This window comes from Eriocheir sinensis, chromosome 7 (assembly GCF_024679095.1).
Source record: "Eriocheir sinensis breed Jianghai 21 chromosome 7, ASM2467909v1, whole genome shotgun sequence".
Classification (NCBI taxonomy): Eukaryota; Metazoa; Arthropoda; class Malacostraca; order Decapoda; family Varunidae; genus Eriocheir; species Eriocheir sinensis.
Window position 1 is genome coordinate 1,620,597 of NC_066515.1, and position 19,216 is coordinate 1,639,812.

Consider the following 19,216-nt stretch of genomic DNA (forward strand, 5'->3'; position numbering starts at 1 on the left):
AGAGGGTTCTTGAAGGCTCCATACTTTCTTATGTTCTTTTTCCATACAGCGTAACAGACTACACCACAAACTTAACCCTATAACTAACAGACTTCTTATATTTCAACAGTTTCTTCCTCCTATTATATCTATTTATTTATTTATTTACGCCTATTAGCAAGTGCGAGTTTTCCGATATTGATTTTCTCGAACATTATTCTTTTCCATTTAAATTTCAACGTCGTTCTTTTTAACCTTGACCTAACAGGCTTCACATATTTCAACATTTCTTTCCTCTTTATTTTATTTATTTAGCTTTTTTTTACGTCAATTAACAAGTGCGAGTTTTACGTTATTGATTTTTCTAACATTATTCATTTTCTGTTTATTTTTCAGAGCCATTCTTTTTCTTTCTACCATTAGTCCTCCCCCCAACACACACACACACACACACACACACACACACAATCCCCTGACACAAGTGCGGGCGAGCTCACCGGTCGTGCTGGGTGCGTGCCGGCCAGGTGGGACTTGAGGGTGAGGACGGACCAGCGGGCGTCGCACTCCACGCGCTGGTCTGGGCTGCTCTGGTTGGCCGCCTTAATGATCACCGTCACCCTCTCCTCCGCCATCTGGTCAGGGGGGGAGCGGGTGTTAAGGTAGAGTTTTTTATTAGAGTACCATAAAAATAAACGTATAGAAAGATAGATAGATAGTTAGAGAGAGAGAGAGAGAGAGAGAGAGAGAGAGAGAGAGAGAGAGAGAGAGAGAGAGAGAGGTTTATTTTGTTTTTGGTGTGTGTGTGTGTGTGTGTGAGAGTGTGTGTGTGTGTGTGTGTGTGTGTGTGTGTGTGTGTGAGAGAGAGAGAGAGAGAGAGAGAGAGAGAGAGAGAGAGAGAGAGAGAGAGAGAGAATGCTAAATTGGGCTCATAAACTTATACATTGATAATTATACTTTACATACATCAATAGTTTTCTGGAAGATGTTCATTACTGTATTGCACTTAAGAGAAATACAATAGAGAGGAGGAGGAGGAGGAGGAGAAGGAGGAGGAGGAGGAGAAGGAGGAGGAGGAGTGTGAAAGGGATTTGAGAGAGAGAGAGGGACAGAGGAGGACGCTTGAGCACTGCAGGAGGATCTCAACAAACTGTCAGCTTGGTCAGAAAACGGCAGATGAATTTTAACACCACCAAGTGTAGTGTACTTAGTGTAGGAACACGCAACCCATTACACGGGTATAATTTAGACTCCACAGCGATAGGCAGATCAGAGTGTGAAAGGGATTTGGGAGTGTTAGTGAACTCTGACCTGGGACTAAGGAAGCAATGTATTTGTGCGAGGAATAGGGCTAACAGGGTATTAGGCTTTATTAACAGGACGGTAACCAACAGGAGTGCAAAGGTCATCCTCGGACTCTAATTAGCGATAGTTAGGCCTCACTTAAATTATGCTGTCCAGTTTTGGTGCCCACACAACAGAATGGACATCAACTTGCTAGAATCAGTTCAGAGGAGGATGACCAAGATGATTCAGGGGCTGAGGAACCTCCCACATCAAGATAGGCTGAAACATCTAAACTTGCATTCACTACAGAGACGAAGAGTGCGGGGAGATCTGATAGAAGTCTTCAAATGGGTCAAGGGTTACAACAAAGGCGATATAAGTAAAGTACTGAGAATTAGCCAGCAGGATAGAACTCACAGTAATGGATTTAAATTAGAAAGGTATAGATTTAGGAGAGATATAGGCAAGCATTGGTTTAGTAATAGGGTGATGGGGAATGGAATAGACTTAGCAATCACATAGTTAGTGCAGGGACGATAGCTTGTTTGAAGAGTAGACTGGATAGGGAGAGGAGGAGGAAGAGGAAGAGGAAGAGGAGGAGGTTAGGGAGAGGAGGAGGAGGAGGAGGTTAGGGAGAGGAGAGTAAGAGGAGGAGGGGGAGGAGGAAGAGAAGACAAGAGGAGGAAAAGGAAGAAAAGAATAAGTAGAAGGAAGAGGAGGAAGAGGAAGAGGAGGTTAGGGAGAGGAGAGTAAGAGGAGGAGGAGGAGGAAGAGAAGACAGGAGGAGGAAAAGGAAGAAAAGAATAAGTAGAAGGAAGAGGAGGAAGAGGAAGAGGAAGAGGAGGAAGAGGAGGTTAGGGAGAGGATAGTAAGAGGAGGAGGAGGAGGAGGAGAGAAGACAGGAGGAGGAAAAGGAAGAAAAGAATAAGAAGAAGGAACAGGAGGAAGAGGAAGAGGAGGAGGAGGAAGAGGAGGATAGTAAGAGGAGTAAGAGGAGGAGGAGGAGGAAGAAGGAGGAGGAGGAGGAAGAAGAAGGAGGAGGAAGAGACTTAAAATAAATAAACATTAAAACAAAACAAATAAAAACAGAAACAAAATAAATAAAAACAACAAGAAATACGAAAAATTAATAAAACTATAAATAGGAAAAAAAATAATAAACAACGAAATAAAGGAAGTTAGTGAAAACCAATAAAACACGAACGTGGAATAAGAGGAAATAGACGATAATAAGGAAATAAACACAATAGGAAAAGAAACAAAAGAAAAACAAAGAAATAAACAAAACATCATGACGTGTACTAACATATCCCCATAGCCACCCAGTCTCCCTTACATAAACGGCCATAGCGCCATAATTAAAGCTTCCATTAACCCACAAACGCACATAATTATACCTTTAGGCCTTAGGAATAAACTGTGAGGCGGGGAAGGGCGGCAGAGGTCAGGAAAGGCGTGAAAATGGCGATAAATAAGGAGGTCCTCTTGCTCCGCGTCACGTCCGTCCTCATCTGGTCTGTTGGTAAGCAAGTTCCAATAATGTTTTGCAAGGGTGTTTTTTCCTGTTTTATTGGTGTTTTTACGGCTTGGGAATATTTGTACGTGTTTTTGGGTGTGTTTTATTATGTTTGAGTGTGTTATTCAGTCCTGCCCTTTGTTTTTTTTGTTCAGTGTTTTCATCAATGGTATGGTGTTTTTTTTCCTGTTTTATTGGTGTTTTTATGGCTTGAGAATATTTGTACGTGTTTTTTGGCGTGTTTTATTAAGTTTGAGTGTTTTAAAGAGTCATTTCCTTTGATCTTTGTTTTCTGGTATCAATGTTTCCTTCATCAATGGAGTGTTTTTTCCTGTTTTATTGGTGTTTTTATGGCTTAGGAATATTAATGTGTGTTTTTTGGTGTGTTTTATTATGTTTGAGTGTGTTATTTAGACATTTCCTTGTGCTTTGTTTTATGGTATCAATGTTTCCTTCATCAATGGAGTGTTTTTTCCTGTTTTATTGGTGTTTTTATGGCTTGGGAATATTTGTACGTGTTTTAGGCGTGTTTTATTATGTTTGAGTGTTTTATAGAGACATTTCCTTTGATCTTTGTTTTCTGGTATTAATGTTTCCTTCATCAATGGAGTGTTTTTTTCTGATTTATTGATGTTTTTACGGTTTTGAGAATATTAATGTGTGTTTTTGACGCCATTCATTAGGTTTTGGTTCATTATTTAATCATTTCTCGTCCCCAAAGACATACAAAAACAGTAAATATGTTAATTTTATCGGTGTTTTTGTGACGAATATATTTATAAGTGTTTTTAAAGGTTAATTTTTATGTTTGAATTCGTTATTTACTCATTTCTTGCATATTTTCAACAATCGTCTTTTCTGGTAATAATTGTTTTCTGATAGTCGGAAAACATTGATTATTACCTTACTATTACTATTATTTGGTATTTTCTGCTTTTTCTGCCCCTTTCTTACTCTTTCTAACTATTTCAAGCTGTTTATTGCGATTTCCTAACTATTTCTGACTATTTCCCGGTTATTTCTGACTAATTTTGACTATCTACAGACTATTTTCCTGCTATCTCCGACTATTTCTTACCCATTCTGATTTTTCCTGAATATTTCTAGCTTTTCCTTTTTTTCCCGGTTTCTCCTGTGCCAGGTAAGCATGCTAGCGATAATATTTTTTGGGGTCACTCAAATATTTTTTCCATTATATTATTATATGCTCAAATTAACTCCAGTAATATTTTTTAGGCAAATCAACATTTCTAAACATAAAATAAATTACTAAACTCTAATTTCTCAGCATATTAAGGGTAAAAAAATGACAAGGAATAATTTTTCGAAGGGTAACTCAAATATATTTCACTGTTTTAATTATCCCATCAAAATAACTATTAATTGGGGAGCGATTAATCCCTCTTAACACATATTATATACCTTAATAAGTATAAAACATATAATAAACACAAAATAGATGACTTCGTATATAAGTAAATGCATAACTCCTATTACTCAGCAGTTCAGAGGATAAATAAGGACAAAATGGAGACTCATCCATGTTATAAAAATATCTTGAGGGGTGACTCAACAAAATTTATCAACACTCATCTCCCTAAGTGATTAAATGGCGGAAGCTGATTGGCTGGAGTGTCGTAAGGGTGACGAAACTCGCGCTCTGATTGGCCAGCGCGGAGGCGGGAGATTTGAACCTCTTAAAACCACCCATCATATATATTTCAATTAATTTTACGTTTTCCTCCATTAATATCCGTGTTAATTATGCACTGTAGCCTCTTAGTGATATAAAACAGTCATTAGTAAGGCTATTTAATGCTATATATCGTTATTTTTGTAGATAATATTAGATACAGAATATAGTTGGTAGGCTATTTAGTATTTAATTTAACTTGCTAATATTGATTTAAACGTTTAATATTTTACTGTTTTTCTCTTTCTTTTGCTTCCTTTCTTTATCCTTTCATATTTTCTCTATTCCCTTCTTCATTCTGTTAATTTTTCTCCTTTCTTTCATATGTATTCTTTCTTTCTCTTCTGACTGAGAGAGAGAGAGAGAGAGAGAGAGAGAGAGAGAGAGAGAGAGAGAGAGAGAGAGAGAGAGAGTTTAATATATATGTATTGCGCCGCTACAGTTTCTACGCAAGACCTTCGCTAAAAATAAACTATAGGTCGAAGAATTAAGAACAAGGAGAATGTGTGTGTGTGTGTGTGTGTGTGTGTGTGTGTGTGTCAGTAGTAGTAGTAGTAGTAGTAGTAGTAGTAGTAGTAGTAGTAGTAGTAAAAGTTGTAGTAGTTTCTCATCCATTTTATATATTTTTTTTCTATTATATTCTCATCTTTAAGTAAATTTGAAATATAGTTTAAAATAATTACGTATATATATATAAACAAAATATCTATACATTTTTTTCTTCACAAACTCAAATTACTCAACATTTTTCAACATTAATACAAGTAAAACAATTATAACAAAATAAAAAAAATAATAAAAAATAATAAAATTCAATGACAACGAAAAACAAGCAAAATATAACATGAAAAATGCATATAAATAACAATAAAAAAAAAATTCGCTTCCTTGGCGCAGTGGTTCGTCCGTCTACCTTCTAATCCACGGGCCAGCGTTCGAAACCCAGCAAGATCCACGAAGCTCAATTACACTTATTATCCACGCAGTGATCATCGGGGGTTGAGAGGTATTTCGCCTTTCCATGGTCTTCGTGGGCGCCCCCGGGGAGGAGGAGGGTCTGCAGGGCGCGGGGAGGGATGGAGGTGTGGAGGAAAGTGCCTCTCCCCCACTCCACTTTTACCTCCATCTCCTCGTCGCCGCTGGAGGAGAAAGAGAGAGAGGGAGAGAGAGATTAGATAAGTGGAGGAGTTGGCCGGACGAGGAGGAGATCGATAGAGAGAGAAAATGCAAAAAAAAAAGATCCTTGAAAAATAAAAACAAAATAGAGATTACGAGATAAGTTAAAAAATAATACAAAGAATAATGTTTGAAATATGTATAAAAAGAGATATTAAGAGGAGGAGGAGGAGGAGGAGAAGAAGATAAGAAATAGATAAAAGAAATACAAATAACAGCTTCAAATAAACAAAAAGAGAGATTAAGAGGAGGAGGAAAAAAGGCAAGATGGCGCCACTATAAAAACCTGCCCGCGCCACAACGGACAGGGGCCAACTACCACAACACAAACAACCACAACAACCTCAACCACAATAACAATAACTATCTGACTATTTCATACTATTGCCTTCCCTCGGCATCTCCTGTGCCAGCTAAGCCTGCCACCGAGGATATTATAGGGGTAACTTAATTATTTATTCCCTGATATTATCGTACATGTTGAGCAGCTGAAGTACGATATTTCCCTCGGGGTGTATGAAGGCGGCGGTGCGTAGGGTGCCTTGGTCTTGGTCTGGGCTCCATTCCCTTACCCAAGACGGTACTGCCACGCTGCCCGGCGGGACGAACTTACTGAAGTGCCCCATTATAAAGAACATGGGCTGCAGGTAGAACTCATCCCGCTCCTGAAGGGGGAATAAAATAAGGTAAATAGTGATAGAAAGAAAGATATAAAGGAAGAGAAAGAAAGATTTAAGAACGTCTGAAAGATTTTAAAGAAAGAAAATATTGATAAATAAGATAAATAAATAAAGAAAGAAAACAAGGAAGAGAAAGAAAGAAAGGAAGAAAGAAAGATTTAAAGGGAATATGAAAGAACGTAAGAAAGAAAGAAAGGAAGAAAGAAAAGATGGAAAAAAGAAAGATAGAGAGTTATAGAAGAAAGGAAGAAGAGGAAGAAGAAGAGGAAAAAAAGAGGAAATTGGAAAAGGAACCGAGGAAGGAAAAAGAAAGAAAAGAGGGATAGAAGAGAGGAAAAAGAGGAGAGAGAAGAGAAGAGGACGAAAGAGAGGAAGAAGAGGAGGAAGAAGAGGAAAAGAGGACGAAAGAGAGGAAGAAGAGGAGGAAGAAGAGGAAAAAAGAGGAGGAAAGAGAGGAAAAAGAGGAGGAAGAAGAGAAAAAAGAGGAGGAAAGAGAGGAAGAAGAGGAGGAAAGAGAGAAAAAGAGGAGGAAAGAGAGGAAGAAGAGGAGGAAGAAGAGGAAAAAAGAGAAATTGGAGAAGGAAGCGAGGGAGGAAAGAAGGAAGGAGGAATAGAAGAGAGGAAACAGAGGAGGAAAGAGAGGAAGAAGAGGAGGAAGAAGAGAGGAAAAAGAGGAGGAAAGAGAGGAAGAAGAGGAGGAAGAAGAGAAAAAAGAGAAATTGGAGAAGGAAGCGAGGGAGGAAAGAAGGAAGGAGGAATAGAAGAGAGGAAACAGAGGAGGAAAGAGAGGAAGAAGAGGAGGAAGAGGAGGAAGAAGAGAGGAAGAAGAAGGAGGAGACGAGAGAGAAAGAAGGGAAGGAGAGAATTAGAAAAGAGAAAAAAGATGAAATACATAAATAACAGAAAATGTAATATATCAATTAAATATAAATAATAATAGAATAATAATATGAGAAATTCACATAGTAACAGTTAGAAGGAAGCTGTGAAGGCTTAGAAGGTTATGTTTATAGAGATAAGAGATAAGAGATTATAAGAGAAAGCAAGAAGTCTGATAAGGTCAAGTGCTCTCTCTCTCTCTCTCTCTCTCTCTCTCTCTCTCTCATTTTCTTTCATTTCTTTCTTTTTTTCATAATTATTCTTTTTTTTTCATTCGTTACAAAGAGGAGGAGGAGGAGGAGGAAGAGGAAGAAGAGGAAGGAAGAAGAAAAATAAATGGAATAAAATAAAATAAATGAGAAATAAAAAAAAATAAAGGAAAATGAAAGAGGAGGAGGAGGAGGAAGAGGAAGAGGAAGAAAAAGAAGAAGAAGAAGACAAAAAAACAAAACAATGAGAGAAAGAAATAAAGAAAAACAATAAAGAAAAATAGAAAAAAATCAATTAATAAAAAATGTAAAAATTAATAATACGAAAACAACAACAACAACAAAAATAACAGCAATAGTAAACATCATCATCATCTAAGTAGTAGTAGTAGTAGTAGTAGTAGTAGTAGTAGTAGTAGTAGTAGTAGTAGTAGTAGTAGTAGTAGTAGTAGTAGTAGTAGTAGTAGTAGTAGTAGTAGTAGTAGTAGTAGTAGTAGTAGTAGTAGTAGTAGTAGTAGTAGTAGTAGTATTATTAGTATTATTATTATTATTATTATTAGTAGTAGTAGTAGTAGTAGTAGTAGTAGTAGTAACAGTAGTAGTAATAGTAGTAGTAGTAGTAGTAGTAGTAATAGTAGTAGTTACCTGGTTGATGATTACAGGTGAGTCCACATGGTTACCTGCCCAATTTGGTCCACCTGACATATCAAGGCACAGGTTCCAGTCAATCCACCCAGAAGAGAAGTGGTTCACATCCTGACGGGGAGCGAGAGAGGGGGATGAGAGTGGAGGGGTGGGGTGGGGGGGGGGGTCAAGTTATATATAAAAGCACAAAAATTATCATTATTATCATTTATAGTCTTTTTTGTTGGTTTCGGTGGTCGGCCCCAGTCCGTTATGGCGCGGGCAGGTGTTTATAGTGGTGCCATCTCGCCTCACTCACCTCGATAATGTTCTTGGCGTAGCGTTCAGCCCTTTCCCAGGAGCCCAAGATGACGGGGATGTGTGCTGGGCCCCGGGGTTCTGACGGAGGAGGAGGAGGAGGAGGGAAAGAGGAGAGGGAGGAAGGGAGAAGAGGAGAGGAAGAAAATAGTTGTTATATATGTTATTTCCTAACTGAATGCCTCCTCGATCTCTCCTTCAGCCTCGTCTCACACGACTTTCTAATCAAACTCATCCCTATACTGTCCAAATCCCTTATGCACGAGTTAACCAGCATCTTCACTCTTTCATCCCTACACTGTCCAAACCCCTTATGCAAGAGTTAACCAGCATCTTCACTCTTTCATCCCTATACTGTCCAAATCCCTTATGCAAGAGTTAACCAGCATCTTCACTCTTTCATCCCTGTACTGTCCAAATCCCTTATGCAAGAGTTAACCAGCATCTTCACTCTTTCATCCCTATACAGTCCAAATCCCTTATGCACGAGTTAACCAGCATCTTCACTCTTTCATCCCTATAATGTCCAAACCCCTTATGCAAGAGTTAACCAGCATCTTCACTCTTTCATCCCTATACTGTCCAAACCCCTTATGCAAGAGTTAACCAGCATCTTCACTCTTTCATCCCTATACTGTCCAAACCCCTTATGCAAGAGTTAACCAGCATCTTCACTCTTTCATCCCTATACTGTCCAAACCCCTTATGCAAGAGTTAACCAGCATCTTCACTCTTTCATCCCTATTCTTTTTTTTTTCTTCTTTTTCTGCAGTTTCTTCCTTTCATTCCATCTTTCCTTCACTTCCTTTAATATTTCCTCCTCCTCCTCCTCCTCTTCCTCTTCCTTCTCCTCCTCAATAAGCCTCTAAACTAACTAACCCTTCTGACTAACTGACCTTACTGACTCATCCACCAGGGACTCATCCACCACCAGACTCATCCACCACTGCCTCATCCACCAGGGACTCACCGATGCAGGATTCCGAGTAGATGATGTCCTTGTCGGGGTAGAGGAGATGTGCGTGACAGAGTACATGTGGGGAGACCTCGCCATCCTTGTACCAGTGCAAGGCCATACCTGTGATATACCTGGCGGCCTCGGGGTCATTTAGTATCTGAGGGGAAGAAAAGGGAGGAGGGGAGGGGAAGAGAGGGGAGGAGGGTAATGTTAGTATACCTGGGGATGCATTGAGAAACACACACACACACACACACACACACACACACACACACACACACACACACACGCTAGTATTCTCCAAGGTGAACTCAACAGATTATATGACTGGGCGGATAAATGGCAGATGGAGTTCAATGTAGGGAAGTGCAGTATTCCGAGTGTAGGTAGGAACAACCCCTCACATAACTATTGCTTAAATGACACTCATAAGCAGGTCTGGGTGTGAGAGGGATTTAGGGGTCTTAGTGAGCTCTGATCTCCGTCCAAGGGCACAATGCATTCAAGCTAGAAATCGAGCAAATAGGGTACTGGGATTTATTTCAAGGAGCGTAAGCAACAGAAGCGCCGAAGTCTTCCTCAAACTATATTTAGCATTAGTTAGACCTCATCTTGACTATGCGGTTCAGTTCTGTCACCTTACTATAGAATGGATATCAAAATGTTAGAATCGGTGCAGAGGAGGATGACTAAGATGATTCAGGGGTTGAGAAACTTGCCATACGAGGAAAGACTCAAACAGTTAAACTTGCATTCTCTAGAAAGGCGAAGGGTGCGTGGAGACATGATCGAGGTTTATAAATGGATGAAGGGCTTTAATAAGGGAGACATTCATAAGGTTTTGTTGGTAAGAGAACCGGGTAGGACACGAAGTAATGGGTTTAAACTGGATACATTCAGATTCAACAGGGACATAGGCAGTCATGTGGTGAGTGCCAATACTAACAGAGTGGTGGATGAGTGGAACAGGCTGAGCAGTCATGTGGTGAGTGCCAATACTAACAGAGTGGTGGATGAGTGGAACAGGCTTAGCAGTCATGTGGTGAGTGCCAATACAGTTGTCACATTCAAAAATAGATTAGATAAATTCATGGACAGCGATATTAGGTGGGGTTAGATACACGGGAGCTTAGGGTCAAAGGAGCTGCCTCGTATAGGCCTACCGGCCTCTTGTAGACTCCTGCGTTCTTATGTTCTTATACACACACATAGTAGAGGGAAATGATTATGAGAGAGAGAGAGAGAGAGAGAGAGAGAGAGAGAGAGAGAGAGAGAGAGAGAGAGAGAGAGAGAGAGAGAGAGAGAGAGAGAGAGAGAGAGAGAGAGAGAGAGAGAGTATTAATTAAGACTGTTTTGTTTCTTTAATTTTTTTTTTTTTCACGTTTATTTTTTTTCAATGTTGCTTTTCTTCATATTTTTTCTTTCTTTTTCATTTTATTATTTTTTTTTCAAATTATTTTCATTTTTTCATTTTTTTTGGGGGGGTTGGTTCGTGTGTGTGTGTGTGTGTGTGTGTGTGTGTGTGTGTGTGTATGTGTGTGTGTGTGTGTGTGTCTCTCTCTCTCTCTTAATATTCACTAGAGTTGAAATGCAACGTTTTGGATCCATCTAATTAATGTAGACTCACTAAGGTTTAGGGACAGACCGCCTAGTCTGGACCATGGGGTCTGTGTGGTCTGATTTTCTATGTAAATCTATGTAAATCTCTCTCACCTTCTTGGAGTAGTCAATCTTGTCTCTGTTGTCATCTCCCACGTACAGTTTGACCTTTCCCAGTCCGGACTCGTGCAGGGCAGGTCCGAGAGTAGTCTTGATCCAGTCCTTGCATTAGGGATTTCAGGGATGAAAGAGTGAAGATGCTGGTTAACTGTTGGGAGTTGGACATTACAGGGATGAAAGAGTGAAGATGCTGGTTAACTCTTGCATAAGGGATTTGGACATTACAGGGATGAAAGAGTGAAGATGCTGGTTAACTCTTGCATAAGGGATTTGGACAGTACAGGGATGATAAAGTGAAGATGCTTGTTAACTCTTGCATAAGGGATTTGGACAGCACAGGGATGAAAGAGTGAAGATGCTGGTAAAAGGGATGAAAGAATGAAGATGCTGGTTAACTTGCATAAGGGATTTGGACAGCACAGGGATGAAAGAGTGGAGATGCTGGTTAACTCTTGCATTAGGGATTTGGACAGCACAGGGATGAAAGAGTGGAGATGCTGGTTAACTCTTGCATAGGGAATTCGGACAGCACAGGGATGAAAGAGTGGAGATGCTGGTTAACTCTTGCATAAGGGATTTGGACAGCACAGGGATGAAAGAGTGGAGATGCTGGTTAACTCTTGCATAAAGGATTTGAACAGTACAGGGATGAAAGAGTGAAGATGCTGGTTAACTCTTACATAAGGGATTTGGACAGAACAGGGATGAAAGAGTGGAGATGCTGGTTAACTCTTACATTAGGGATTTGGACAGCACAGGGATGAAAGAGTGACCTTACCCTTCAATTCCCTACCCTTACCCTCCCTTACCTTCCTTCCTTTCTTCCCCTTTTCTCTGTTTCCTTCCTTTCTTTCTCCATTCCTCATTCTCTCTCCTTTATTTCCTCTTCCTCCTCCTCCTCCTCCTATTTCCTTCTATCAAATATATTCTTCTTCGTCCTTTTCTAAAACTTCTTCAGTAGAAAAACAACAACAACAACAACAACTGTAATGCCAAAATTTAATTAAGTACGGGAAAGATAGAAATTAGAGAGGAAAAGTAGTTTGAAGTAGTTTTAAGTAAATATAAGTGTCGCCAGGACTGTTGCCGGGTGGAATTTATATTTACTTAAAAATACTTAAAATTATCTATCTTTCCCGTACTTAATTAAATTTTGGCATTACACAACAACAACAACAACAACAACAACAATAATAATAATAGTATTAATAATAATAATAATAACTCTCGATTTACGCGAGTTTGGTTTACGCGTTTTTTAAATAACGCGGGGTCCAAAATCCAAATATACGTTTAATTTAGACGTTTTTTCCACTTATACGCGATATTTCTCTCTCTCTCTCTCCACTGAACTAAGTGAATATTTATTTTACGATAGAAACCTACCTCCTGTTTGATTTACATTGTTTTTGATTTACGCGACCTCTTCAAGGACACAATACTCGCGTAAATCGAGAGTTACCTAATAATAATAATAATAATAATAATAATAATAATAATAATAATGGTCACTCACAATCGGCTCCTCAGTGAAGGCGTCGTTCTGCGTGGTAATGCCCCAGATAGGAACGCCCGCCCCCTCGTATTCTTCGATAAACCTGGGGGTGAGAGATTTACATAGGTTTACACAGATACCCAGGCCCACAGACCGGTGAGAGAATTACATAGATTTACACAGATACCCAGACCCCCCACAGACCGGTGAGAGAATTACATAGATTTACACAGATACCCAGACCCCCCACAGACCGGTGAGAGAATTACATAGATTTACACAGATACCCAGGCCCCACAGACCGGTGATATAATTACATAGATTCACACAGATACCCAGGCCCCACAGACCCCATGGTGAAGTTACATGGAATCTAATGGGGACTTTGCATTTCTACTTTAGTGATTGACGACATACTTTACGATACTCACTTTTACGACCACTCACTTTACGACGACTTACTTAAAATTTACGACGATACTCACTTTACGACGACACAGATCACTTTACGACTTATTTAACGACACTTACTTAACGAAGCTCACTTTGCACCTTGCTTAACGAAACTTACTTAACGATACTTAATGAACAAGACTTACTTAACGAGACTTACTTAACGACACTTACTTAACGAGACTTACTTAACGACACTTACTTAACGACACTTATACTTAACGAGACTTACTTAACGAGGTAGTCCGCCCAGGGTTGCCACATCTCCCTTAGCAGCTGCCCACTCTCGTTAATCTTCCTGTTGGTCTTCATCCACGCGGGAGCACCCCAGGGGGACGCCATTACCCGGGGGGGGCGCCGACCCATGCCCAGGGCGCGACGGAGGAGGGGAAGCTGGGGGGGAGGGGGGAGGGGGGTTAGAGAGAGGGAAAGAGGGGAAAAGAAGGGGAAAAGAATATATTGAAGAAGGAAAATAGAAAGGAAAAGAGGAATAAGAGAGAGGAAAGAGAGGAAGAGAGAAGAGGAAAAGGAGAGGAAAAATATGAAACTGAGGGGAAAAGGATAAAGAGGGAGAGAAAGAAGAAAAGAATGAGATGTCAAGGAAAGGAAGAAGGAAAAGAGGAATAAGAGGAGAGAGAGAGAGAGAGAGAGAGAGAGAGAGAGAGAGAGAGAGAGAGAGAGAGAGAGAGAGAGAGAGAGAGAGAGAGAGAGAGAGAGAGAGAGAGAGAGAGAGAGAGAGAGAGAGAGAGAGAGAGAGAGAGAGAGAGAGAGAGAGAGAGAGAGAGAGAGAGAGAGAGAAGAGGAAAAAGAGAGGAAAAATAGGGAAGGGAAGGAAAAAAAAGAGGAAAATAGAAGAATTGGAAAAGAAAACTAGGAAAAAAAAAGGAAAAGAGGAATAAGAGAGAGAGAGAGAGAGAGAGAGAGAGAGAGAGAGAGAGAGAGAGAGAGAGAGAGAGAGAGAGAGAGAGAGAGAGAGAGAGAGAGAGAGAGAGAAGAGGAAAAACACACTACATTCAAACCTCCTCCTCCTCCTCTTCCTCCTCCTCCTCCTCCTCTTCCTTACCTTATACTTGACATCTTCCTCCTTCAAGGCAAAGTTCAAGGAGTCGCCGCTAGGGGGGGTCCCAGCGGGGGTCCCAGGGGGGGTTACCGGGGGGGTGTCGGCGTAGGTGTAGGGTGTAAGAGAGAAATCACATCCCCCTATGGGTACACGCACTAGGGTGTATTCCAGGCCCTCGGGGGAGAAGTACGCCCTGGGGGAGGAGGAGGAGGAGGAGGAAGAGAAGAAGGAAATGAAAGAGGAGGAGGAGGAGGAGGAGAGAGTTAGAATGTGAAGGAAGAGGAGGAGGAGGAGAAGAAGAAGGAAATAAAATGAAAGAGGGGGAGGTGAAGGAAGGGAGGAAGAGGAGGAGGAGGAGGAGGAAGATAAAAAAAGAAGAGGAAGAAACAGAAAAAATATATTAACTCTTCGAATGAAAAACAAATCAAATCAAACAAATCTCTCTCTCTCTCTCTCTCTCTCTCTCTCTCTCTCTCTCTCTTTTCTTCTTCTTTCCTCTTATTCTCCTCCTCCTCCTCTCATTATGTTTCCTCTTTTTCTTCTTCCTCTCTCTCTCTCTCTCTCACCTCAGAAGGGCGTCCAGGGAGGAGGGAGAGAGAGAGGACATGGTGACCGCCGCTGCGTCGGTCAACGAACCTCCGAAACCGTTCATGATCTGCTTCGGAGCTTCGACCGCCACCTCAATCACTGTTGCCAACCCTCTGCTGTTAGGGGCTACGAGGGGGGGTTATTTTATTATTTATTCCGTTATTTATTCATTTATTCATTTATATATCCCGTTATTTATCTATTTATTACGTTATTTAGATATTCATTCATATGTTTGTTTGTTTGTAGAAGGAAAAGAGGAATAGAAGAGAGGAAAAAGAGGAGAGAGAGAGAGAGAGAGAGAGAGAGAGAGAGAGAGAGAGAGAGAGAGAGAGAGAGAGAGAGAGAGAGAGAGAGAGAGAGAGAGAGAGAGAGAGAGAGAGAGAGAGAGAGAGAAGAGGAAAACAGGGAATGGAGGGGAAAATGACGATAAAAAGAGGAAAGGAAGAAGAAAAAGAGGAAAAAGAGAGAGAGAGAGAGAGAGAGAGAGAGAGAGAGAGAGAGAGAGAGAGAGAGAGAGAGAGAGAGAGAAGAGGAAAAACAGGGAATGGAGGGGAAAATGACGATAAAAAGAGGAAAGGAAGAGGAAAAGAGGAAAAAGAGGAGAGAGAGAGAGAGAGAGAGAGAGAGAGAGAGAGAGAGAGAGAGAGAGAGAGAGAGAAGAGGAAAACAGGGAAAGGAGGGGAAAATGACGATAAAAAGTCGAAACGTAGTAGAAAAAGAGGAAATAGAGAGAGAGAGAGAGAGATAGAGAGAGAGAGAGAGAGAGAGAGAGAGAGAGAGAGAGAGAGAGAGAGAGAGAGAGAGAGAGAGAGAGAAGAGTAAAAACAGGGAAAAGAGGGAAAATGACGATAAAAAGAGGAAAGGAAGAAGAAAAAGAGGAAAAAGAGGAGAGAGAGAGAGAGAGAGAGAGAGAGAGAGAGAGAGAGAGAGAGAGAGAGAGAGAGAGAGAGAGAGAGAGAGAGAGAGATAAAACAGGGAATGGAGGGAAAATGACGATAAAAGAGGAAAGGAAGAAGAAAAGAGGAAAAGAGAGAGAGAGAGAGAGAGAGAGAGAGAGAGAGAGAGAGAGAGAGAGAGAGAGAGAGAGAGAGAGAGAGAAGAGGAAAAACAGGGAAAGGAGGGGAAAATGACGATAAAAATGAGGAAAAGAAGAAGAATAGAAGAAGGAAATGAGAAAAGAAAGAAGGAAAAGAGGAATAAAAGAGAGGAGAGAGAAGAGGAAAAGAGAGGAAAATGGGGAAAGGATAAATAATAATAATAATAATAATAATAATAATAATAATAATAATAATAATAATAATAATAATAATAATCACCATCATCATCATCATCATCAGCCTTCATCACCTTCACCTCCCCCTCCTTGAAGCGTTGCCCCCCGCGAGAGGTGGTGAAGGTGGTGGCGGTTGTGGTGGTGGAGGGGGGCAGGGGGGGCAGGAGGGGGGGGCAGCCCTTAACCCCACACACACAAACGATACTGTCCCCCCCGAGGTTCTGCAAGCGCCTTCCCGGGCAACCAACGTCATCATCAGCCCCTGGAATGGATAGTGGTCGGTCGGGACTTTCGCCTTTGTAACGGCACTATCTGGGTCTGGTATTTGATTGATTGATTGATTGATAGTTCTTTTTCTTTCATTCATTTTTCTCTTATTGTCCAAAACTTATGTTGTGTTGCTTTTGTTTACAAGACGCGGTGATATCTTGGTGCTGGTCCTGGTGATCTCAAAATGGGTTCAATTTGTGCTATAAGTTTGGTTTTGGTATGTTTTTGGTATTTTAGGTTAATAGTAGAGTTACCCCGTTGAAAAGACAGTTCAAAGGTCATATATAAGTGTGTGTAACAGTGCTTAACTTCCTATTAACACAAGGGATGAAAGAGTGAAGACAGTTAACTCTTGCAGAAGGAAGTTGGACAGCGTTAAGATGAAAGAGTGAAGATGCTGGTTAACTCTTGCATTAGGGATGAAAGAGTGAAGATGCTGGTTAACTCTTGCATTAGGGATGAAAGAGTGAAGATGCTGGTTAACTCTTGCATTAGAGATGAAAGAGTGAAGATGCTGGTTAACTATTGCATTAGGGATGAAAGAGTGAAGATGCTGGTTAACTCTTGCATTAGGGATGAAAGAGTGATGATGCTGGTTAACTCTTGCATTAGGGATGAAAGAGTGAAGATGCAGGTTAACTCTTGCATTAGGGATGAAAGAGTGAAGATGCTGGTTAACTCTTGCATTAGGGATGAAAGAGTGAAGATGCTGGTTAACTCTTGCATTAGGGATGAAAGAGTGAAGATGCTGGTGAACTCTTGCATTAGGAAGTTGGACAGCACAGGGATGAAAGAGTAGAGATACTGGTTAACTCTTGCATAGGGGAATCGGACAGCACAGGGATGAAAGAGTGAAGATGCTGGTGAACTCTTGCATTAGGAAGTTGGACAGCACAGGGATGAAAGAGTGAAGATGCTGGTTAACTCTTGCATTACGAAGATGGACAGCACAGGGATGAAAGAGTGAAGATGCTGGTGAACTCTCGCATTAGGGAATTGGACAGCACAGGGATGAAAGAGTGGAGATGCTGGTTAACTCTCGCATTAGGGAATTGGACAGCACAGGGATGAAAGAGTGAAGATGCTGGTTAACTCTTGCATTAGGAAGTTGGACAGCACAGGGATGAAAGAGTGGAGATGCTGGTTAACTCTTGCATTAGGAAGTTGGGCAGAGTGATGGTGGTGGTGACTGCATTTAAAGACAGCGGCAATAGTATAAAAAAAAGGTAAATAGTGCGCATGGCTCCGGTGTCCATCTCCGTCTCTACGAAGCCGGACACCGCACCGGGAATCCAACCTTGGCCAGCGGATCGGCAGGTAGACGTTCTTACCACTGCACCACAGAGATATAATTAAGTAATGAAGGAAAAGGTGTTCAAAGGTACTAAAATCAATCATCACTCACCTGTACCAGCTGTGTGAGCGAGGAAGAGGAAGAGGAAGAGGAGGAGGCGGTGGAGGCTTGGGTGGAGAGATAACATGGTACGCCCTCTCCCTCTGAAGGTCAAAAGAAGACTGCTCATATCATGCTATCTTCCTCCTGTTGTCTACCTACCATGCTGCCCAGCGTTGCCAATATTCTTAACATTATTCTCCTCTTTATCATTTACTTTCTTTATTTAGCCTCCACAAACACACAAGACACTTATTAATCTGTATTTTCATCCAGTAGTAAATCTATCCAATACTATAATAACAATACTATATACCTTTTTCATCCCTGTACTGCCCAATTCCCTAATGCAAGAGTTAAACAGCATCTCCACTCTTTCATCCCTAATGCAAGAGTTAACCAGCATCTCCACTCCTTCATCCCTGTGCTGTCCAACTCCCTAATGCAAGAGTTAACCAGCATCTCCACTCTTTCATCCCTGTGCTGTCCAACTCCCTAATGCAAGAGTTAACCAGCATCTCCACTCTTTCATCCCTAATGCAAGAGTTAACCAGCATCTCCACTCTTTCATCCCTAATGCAAGAGTTAACCAGCATCTCCACTCCTTCATCCCTGTGCTGTCCAACTCCCTAATGCAAGAGTTAACCAGCATCTCCACTCCTTCATCCCTGTGCTGTCCAACTCCCTAATGCAAGAGTTAACCAGCATCTCCACTCTTTCATCCCTGTGCTGTCCAACTCCCTGATGCAAGAGTTAACCAGCATCTCCACTCTTTCATCCCTGTGCTGTCCAACTCCCTAATGCAAGAGTTAACCAGCATCTCCACTCTTTCATCCCTGTGCTGTCCAACTCCCTAATGCAAGAGTTAACCAGCATCTCCACTCTTTCATCCCTGTGCTGTCCAAATCCCTTACGCAAGAGTTAACCAGCATCTCCACTCTTTCATCCCTGTGCTGTCCAACTCCCTGATGCAAGAGTTAACCAGCATCTCCACTCCTTCATCCCTGTGCTGTCCAACTCCCTAATGCAAGAGTTAACCAGCATCTCCACTCTTTCATCCCTGTGCTGTCCAACTCCCTGATGCAAGAGTTAACCAGCATCTCCACTCTTTCATCCCTGTGCTGTCCAACTCCCTAATGCAAGAGTTAACCAGCATCTCCACTCTTTCATCCCTGTGCTGTCCAACTCCCTAATGCAAGAGTTAACCATGCAGCATCCAATCTTTCATACCTTTCGAACCCAATATGCAAGATTAAAAATATACATATGAACTTTATTCTTTACTGTGTTCCTGTTGTTAACGTGTATAGAAATCAATAAGGAAAGGAAATACTATAGAAAAGATAATAAGAGAAGTATATGTGTGTGTGTGTGTGGGGGGGGGGGGGGCGCAAGTGTTCGTATATATAAAGTAATTACAAGAAAACGAGTAGATAATTGCTTTAAAATCATACTTTGGTCTCTCTCTCTCTCTCTCTCTCTCTCTCATACAAGCAAAACAAAATGTAAAATAATCAACAAGTCTCTAAGTACTATCACACTATATATGTACAGCATTACGGAGTTGGACAGCACGTTATACAGGGATGAAAGAGTGGAGATGCTGGTTAACTCTTGCATTAGGGGATGAAAGATTGGAGATGCTG

General features: G+C 41.1%; 3 protein-coding genes across 3 annotated transcripts in view; all 3 read right to left on the bottom strand.

Annotated features, from left to right (window-relative positions):
* Window positions 1-2,785, bottom strand: part of LOC126991836 (homocysteine-responsive endoplasmic reticulum-resident ubiquitin-like domain member 2 protein) — a 10,715-nt gene extending 7,930 nt beyond the window's left edge. The window contains exons 1-2 of the mRNA XM_050850501.1: window positions 2,661-2,785; window positions 477-611 (exon numbers count right to left, since the gene is read on the bottom strand). Of these exons, the coding sequence (XP_050706458.1) occupies window positions 477-611 (135 nt within the window). The 5' untranslated portion in view covers window positions 2,661-2,785. The remainder of the gene's footprint in view (window positions 1-476; window positions 612-2,660) is intronic.
* Window positions 2,786-4,096: 1,311 nt separating this feature from the next.
* On the bottom strand, window positions 4,097-11,132 carry LOC126991893 (putative glucosylceramidase 3). The gene is made up of 6 exons (XM_050850544.1): window positions 11,030-11,132; window positions 9,329-9,473; window positions 8,360-8,439; window positions 8,062-8,172; window positions 6,126-6,313; window positions 4,097-5,611 (listed from the first exon to the last, which is right to left on the bottom strand). The coding sequence occupies exons 2-6, from the start codon at window positions 9,432-9,434 to the stop codon at window positions 5,434-5,436; spliced, it is 663 nt and encodes a 220-aa protein (XP_050706501.1). The 5' UTR covers window positions 9,435-9,473; window positions 11,030-11,132; the 3' UTR covers window positions 4,097-5,433.
* A 1,350-nt stretch (window positions 11,133-12,482) lies between these two features.
* Window positions 12,483-17,690, bottom strand: LOC126991884 (lysosomal acid glucosylceramidase-like). The gene is made up of 6 exons (XM_050850535.1): window positions 17,583-17,690; window positions 15,951-16,169; window positions 14,610-14,757; window positions 14,047-14,236; window positions 13,216-13,376; window positions 12,483-12,633 (listed from the first exon to the last, which is right to left on the bottom strand). The coding sequence occupies exons 1-6, from the start codon at window positions 17,656-17,658 to the stop codon at window positions 12,498-12,500; spliced, it is 930 nt and encodes a 309-aa protein (XP_050706492.1). The 5' UTR covers window positions 17,659-17,690; the 3' UTR covers window positions 12,483-12,497.
* Window positions 17,691-19,216: the final 1,526 nt, after the last annotated feature.